This window comes from Buceros rhinoceros, unplaced genomic scaffold (assembly GCF_000710305.1).
Source record: "Buceros rhinoceros silvestris isolate BGI_N320 unplaced genomic scaffold, ASM71030v1 scaffold3848, whole genome shotgun sequence".
NCBI classification, from domain to species: Eukaryota; Metazoa; Chordata; class Aves; order Bucerotiformes; family Bucerotidae; genus Buceros; species Buceros rhinoceros.
The window spans coordinates 12772-19044 of record NW_010428434.1 but is presented as its reverse complement, the minus strand read 5'-3'; the positions used below and the strand labels follow the sequence as shown (position 1 = coordinate 19044).

At 46.9% G+C, this 6273-nt stretch overlaps 1 protein-coding gene across 2 annotated transcripts in view; it reads left to right on the top strand.

Annotated features, from left to right (window-relative positions):
- EYA3 (EYA transcriptional coactivator and phosphatase 3) overlaps positions 1 to 6273 on the top strand; it is a 29246-nt gene that overhangs the window by 12829 nt on the left and 10144 nt on the right. Inside the window, exons 6-7 of one of the 2 annotated variants that reach the window (XM_010142253.1) lie at positions 555 to 692; positions 4630 to 4712. In XM_010142253.1, coding sequence (XP_010140555.1) covers positions 555 to 692; positions 4630 to 4712 — 221 coding nt within the window. The remainder of the gene's footprint in view (positions 1 to 554; positions 693 to 4629; positions 4713 to 6273) is intronic. The other variant, XM_010142254.1, reaches the window with a different exon arrangement.

The following is a 6273-nucleotide window of genomic DNA, read 5'->3' as shown; positions in this document are numbered from 1 at the left end:
TTTTGTTCCCCCCCCCCCCCCTTTTTTTTTTAAGCTGTATATTCACTTTTGTCAGTCTGTGAAAATTACTGATTTGAGGCTTGTTTTAAAATACTTGAAGCCCAGTGAAGCAGTGGAAGCGTTGACCCTGACCTTGACAGTGCCACCTTCAGCCTGGCTGGGTGAAAGCTGAGGTCCTTTGCAGCGCTGTACCCCTCAGCCCAAACCCCAGAGGGGTCGGCGACTCCTTTGTACCGACGTGGCAGCGAATCTTCCTGGGACAATGTCCTGGTTTGAGCTAAGAGTCCCTCGACCCTTAACAGACACTGATGGAGTTTTAGCTGAAAGCTTTGGAAACTGGTCTTGTTGGTGCTTTTAATTTTCTCTTTTTCAGCCAGTTGTGTCAGCAGCTCTAATCCACGCACAGCCTGACAGTCAGCACTCACTGGTTAAACGTTTTCCATGTGTGATTTGTTACTTGCTTTTGTGACGAGCAAAACTCTTAACCTAAGGTAGCAGCATGCTGTTTGGTCCCAGCATATTTGTTTGTAACTGGTCCAATTTATCTGATTCAGGTGCACTGTGGCCAGGTATGAAACCTGAAAGTGGTTTAATTCAGACTCCATCTCCAAGTCAGCACAGTGTTCTTACCTGCACTTCAGGGTTAACCACAAGCCAGCCCAGCCCAGCACATTATTCTTATTCCATTGAAGGTAACTTGGCATGGTTTTTATCTGCATCTCTCTCCACCTGCCTGAGTCCAGATACCACAAAGAGAGGCTCGTCTGTGTGTTCGTGGTCTGTGCATGCTTCTTAATGCTTTGCCTCTGCTCTTCGTGCCCGTGTCTGTGTCTGTGTTTGCTTCTGTATTTGCCTCATACCTCTGTATGCACCAGGCTGGCTTGTCGGTGCCACGCTGATGGACTTAACGGAGTGAAGAGCAACGGGAAGGGGAGAGGACTCTGAGTGTTGTGTTCTTGCATGCCTTTACTGGGAATGCTCTTTGTTGGTGGGCTTTACCTTGATGTCAGGAAATAACGCCGACTGATACTGCATTTTTTAACTTTTTTTTAAATTGCTTCTGGAGGTAGATGCTCTTATATATCACACCCCCACCCCAGTTTGGTAGATCTGCTAGAAAGTGAGTTTCTCAGTATAGAACTAACCTACAAATAGTCCAGCTGCTGTAAGTGCCACCTCTGAGAACCAGGTGCTGAATTTCACCAGCTTCCAAAGCCGTTTTTAGGAGTAAATGTACTAGTGAGCTGGATAATGGAACGTTGTTCCTTATGTGCAAACCAATACTGCTCTTTCAGACAGCATTCTTGCCATTTATGTTTGGGTGATGGATTGTGAAAATCTGTCTCTTTCTCTGTAGTTTTTAGAAAGCACTTCAGGAATTCTTAATCTATTTCTTGTGGGATATTTTTATAGAATAATTCAGGGACTTCAGGAGATCTTTGGTTCAGTCTCCTGCTCCAAGAAGAGCTGATACTGAATTTAGAATCAGGTTGCTCAGAGCTTTGTTCAGTTGGGTCTCAAAAACCTCCAGGGATGGAGGTTTCACCAGTTCCAGTGCCTGACTGCCATTGTGGTGAAGCTTTTTTCCTTTGTCAGCTCAGAGCATTCCCTCTGTCCCATTGTGACTGGTTCTCTTCTTCTCCTGCTGGGCACCTGCAAAAAGACCCTGGCTCTATCTTTTGATAAGCTCCGTGCAGGTACCGGCAGGTCCCCCCAAGCTGTCTCTTCCCCCGGCTGGACAGTCCTGTTCCCTCAGCTGCCCCTTGCAGGGCGTGTGCTCCTGCTCCCTGATGGTTCTGCCAGCTCTTTGCCAGACCCACTGAATTTTATCACTGTGTTTCTTGTGCTCGAGGTCCCACAATGAAGCCATACCCAGATGTGATCTAATGAGTGCAAAGAAAAGGGGACTAACTCTGAAAATTAGCAATACTTTGCTAATTGTGGATTTTAGGTGGATTTTAGCATATGTCTTACTGATGCGAAGGCCTTGTAGTGTGTTGTGGTGCTTGCTCAGCTTGTGTCATTGTGACAGTGAATATCCCAGCGTAACGTTTATCCTTAATTTACCTTTCACGTTCATCACATGAGCAATACAACACTAGAAATCCTTCTTTCCTTCCACCATAACTCACTTCCAGGTGCTCCCGCTGCCCTAATGAACTGCAGTGTTTTATAGCACCAGCTTTAATCACCAGGGGTCAGAAATGGTTCTGCATAACATCCCCCGCCGGCAGGATTGCCAGGGACGAGCCACAGCGAGCATGCGGATCCCTGGGGATTGGTGAGGTGGCAGAGCCACTGTCAGGCTGGTGCAGAGGAGGTGGTGGAGAGCAGGAGCTGGAAGAGCAGAGGTGCTTTGTTAGTAATCTCTTGCCAATCTGTCTTTTCCGTCCCACCAGAACAGCAGGGTGCTGCACTGCAGTACAATGCTGCTGTCCCAGCAGAGGGTGTTTCTGGGCACAGACAGCATTTGGTCTGCTGTTGCTGAACTGAAGTAACATGGTCTTTGAACCCTGGTAAATGGTCAGATGCACTCAGTGCCTAAGAATTTTGCTTTCTGTACTCACCTGAGCTACAGCCATGGTGGTATGTCACAGAGGCGCCTGGAAATACTGGGCATGTCATCGTCGGAGTGGCTGCTTCTTGCAGCCATTTATCTGGTTTATCTGTGTAGTGGGAACTGTTAGTAAAAATCCATTGTCTTACACGGGCTAATTAAAGGCTAATTAAAAAAGAAATGTTGGAAGGAGATCTGAGTTCAGATAAACAATGAAGTTCATATGAGGGAACCTGTGTTTTTTTCCAGACTGCCAGCACTTGGGATCTTTTATCTAGGATTTCTTAACCCCTGTTACCTGTCTGGGTGGAGAAGCAGCCTCTTCAGAGCACTGCAGATGAGCATCCCTTCCTGTTTGCTCTCCATGGTAATCTTGAGCGAGGTGCTTGAATAGTCTCTCTTCTAGACAGTCCATCCATCTCCTCCAGCTTCGCAGCAGGTTTGTTTTGTGTTAGTGAGGAGCTTTTCCAGCGAGCTGCTCTTTGCAGAGCCCTAGGAGGTGACATTTTCTTATGGTACTAACAGCCTTCGTCATTCCCATAACGTGTAGAGTTGAAAGGAGTTTTACTTGGAAAGTAAGCCCCGTTCTCCAGCAATTGCTCTGAGGAGTATCTGAGGGCTACGTCACTCCCACAGCTCCTAGTAGCTGCAGAGCTGCTGTAGGGACTCGATTATGTTCATCACTGTTATTCTGCTCAGCGCAGCCTCTTTTCCTTTTTCTAAACGTTCTCTCCAAAAATTTTCTCCCATCTGTTTTTGAACATTGCTGCTCCTGTCTATGAGGAGGTTCCCAGGGCCTAATTTCTCACCTTCATTTCTGCTTCTGCAGAGATGCCACCCTGCACGTTTCTCTTGCAAGTAGTGTGTATTTCCGCCCCTCTTTTCAGATATATTTATTTTGGTTTTCATCTCTTTTGAGGCATGTTTTGGATCCATTCCTCTTCCCAGGAGCTGTTCACCAGGGAGTATCAGTGCTTGCCATAACACGCATTGGTTAAGAGTTTGTGGGGGTTCTGTTTCCCTGGAGTAGACAGACTGAAACCTTCAGGAACTCGAGTTCTTCAGTCTTGGGGTGAATTCCACGTGGGTGTTACCTAAAGCGAGGGCTTTGCTCAGGGTAACGGTAAAGTTGATGATACTGTGGATTTCTGCACATCTTTTCATAAGTATCTAAAAGTGATTTTTGATTTTATTTGTGTGCAGAGAAAGAAGGTTTAGCAAAAAACCCACATTTCTTGGTGGCACCTGGTTTAGTACCTCCTGGTTTTGTCGATGCTGGTTTCATTATTTGTTTTCACCAATGCTCATGGGTCCCAAAAGCCCGTGTGGGGTAATGTCCAGTGCAGTGGCCCTGTGGCTGGCTGCACTGCCACCACGCCTGCTCAGCACCTGGAGCTGAGATGGTGCTCTCAGCTGCTCCTGTGTTTTGGAAGAACCAAACGCAGTGACGTGAAGTACTGTTAGACATCTGAAAACTCATAGTAAGAACTACACATCTCTAATCATTTGTCCTACAAGCTGTTGACAATTTTAGAAAGTCTCATCCAAAAACCAGCTGTAGTCTCCCAGGGATATGGGGAGACACGTTCGCTTTCTTCAGTAGGAAGCATCCCTGTTACATTGTTTGAAATATTTGTACTGTGTCCTAAAAGTTTTGGATCAGAGCTGATTTAAACCCATTCATATCCATTTTACCGATTTATCCTGATTGATTTTCTACAGCTACTAACTGACCATCAGGATAGGATTGTTGTCTTCTCAGAGCTTTTCGTGAAGATGAAACCATTTTCATTGCACTGCAGTTGATTAGCAGGCAGGGAGGGAAGGGGTCTCTGAAATACTGGAAAGCACTGCTTTTAAAGATGTGCTGGCTCTCCTTCTCCGTAGAGCCAGTTCAGCTGTAACTGGTTTCAAAATACACCCCAAGTCCTTTCTGCTGTTGCCAGCAGAGTGCTGCCAGAAGCACAAATACTTGCATACAGGTCTAGTAAGTCCTTACTTCACAGCTTGGATTGGCCTCATCTGTTGTGCTTTTCTAGAAGCATTTAATGCAGTAATTCTTAATTTTACAGCTTCAACCACCAATGCCAGTCCCGTCTCTACATCCTCAACTGTTGTCAATATTTCTACATCAGCAGTAGCCAGCATCTCACAGGTAAAACCTCTCCCTTGCCATATTAGTGTCCAACATCTCCTTCACCTTTGTTTAGCCTGTTACTCAAAACTAAAGAAAGAAGGCCACATATTTGCATCACTTCAGATGGAGCGCAGTGGGTACTAGAGGGCTCTCAGTAACCCCAGGTCAGCAAAGTTACTCTGCTGTTCCTTCGGCACCTTTCCCTTCGGCCTTTGCAACAAGCACTTCCTCTGTTCAGAGCTGGTTCCATGTCTGCGGGTTGTGGGTTCCACAGGAGAGCTCTGCAAGAGAGACAGAGGAGACCAAACTGTGGAGCTGGGCTGAGAACCAAGTCCCCAGGGAGGGCAGTGGGTGGATGTTTTCTGAATGCTTTCGTTCTCTCTCAGCAAGAAAAGGAAAAGAGGTTGTACCCAAACAAAACGCACATGAACAGCCCAGTGAAGGAGGAGGCGCGCGCTGATGCTGCTCAAACAGAACAAAGTCAAACAGCTCTGCCGCCGGTGCAGACGTGCCCTGCCATGGGGAACATGCCACAGTGGCAGTGGGAAACTCCCCCTCTGAGCATTCAGATGTGTGAAGGAACCCGTCAATGTCACAACTCCGCAGAAGGGCCATAGGAAGTGTGGAAAGCACTGGCAGCGCTGGGTTAACTGTTGGACTTGAGCTTAAAAGTCTCTTCCAACCAAACCGATGGATTATGTGATTCTGTAAAAACACACAAAACTCCTTGTATGTTTCTGCTGGGGCTTTTTAAGGTTCTTTCATTAATATAAACTTGCTTGGAGCTGTAAGGGGAAAAAAAGATTTTTTTTTTTTTCCCAGTAGTGCAGAGGGAGGTGCCTGGTTCACAAGCCTGGTTTGCTCTGTGAGGGAATCAGGAGTGCGCAGCAGGGTGGAAGCGTGAGATGTGAAGTTTGGGGTGGCTGCCTGCTTTACTCTTGGTAGCAGAAGTGAAAATCCTCAAGCACAGCTTCAGGTGCTCAGTGACCTCCTCCTAACTGAGTAAATAGTCTCCCCAGATGGATACCTCTCATCACAGCATGCAAAATAATTGCCCGCTGGAGCCAGGACTTGGGTAAAGGCAGTTTAGTCCTGTAGCTTTTGTGACCGGGACTGCGCCCTCAGCCAGTGCCAAGAGCACTGTCTGTTGCCATCGGTACCTGTAGTAGGCAAAACACAAGACAAACACAAAAGCCAGAGCACAGAGTGGTCTGATGGACCTGCCTGCAGAACCTGCCTGTGCAGGGCGCCGTTGGGAAGTCAGGTCTCTCAACCCTTTTTGGGGACATCTATGTAGAAAGAAATAGGATGAAGTAAGGCTGTGCTCTTGCTGCATTTCTCTTTGACAGGCATATTCTAACATCAATAGGCAAAACACAAGACAAACACAAAAGCCAGAGCACAGAGTGGTCTGATGGACCTGCCTGCAGAACCTGCCTGTGCAGGGCGCCGTTGGGAAGTCAGGTCTCTCAACCCTTTTTGGGGACATCTATGTAGAAAGAAATAGGATGAAGTAAGGCTGTGCTCTTGCTGCATTTCTCTTTGACAGGCATATTCTAACATCAAACTCATACTAAAA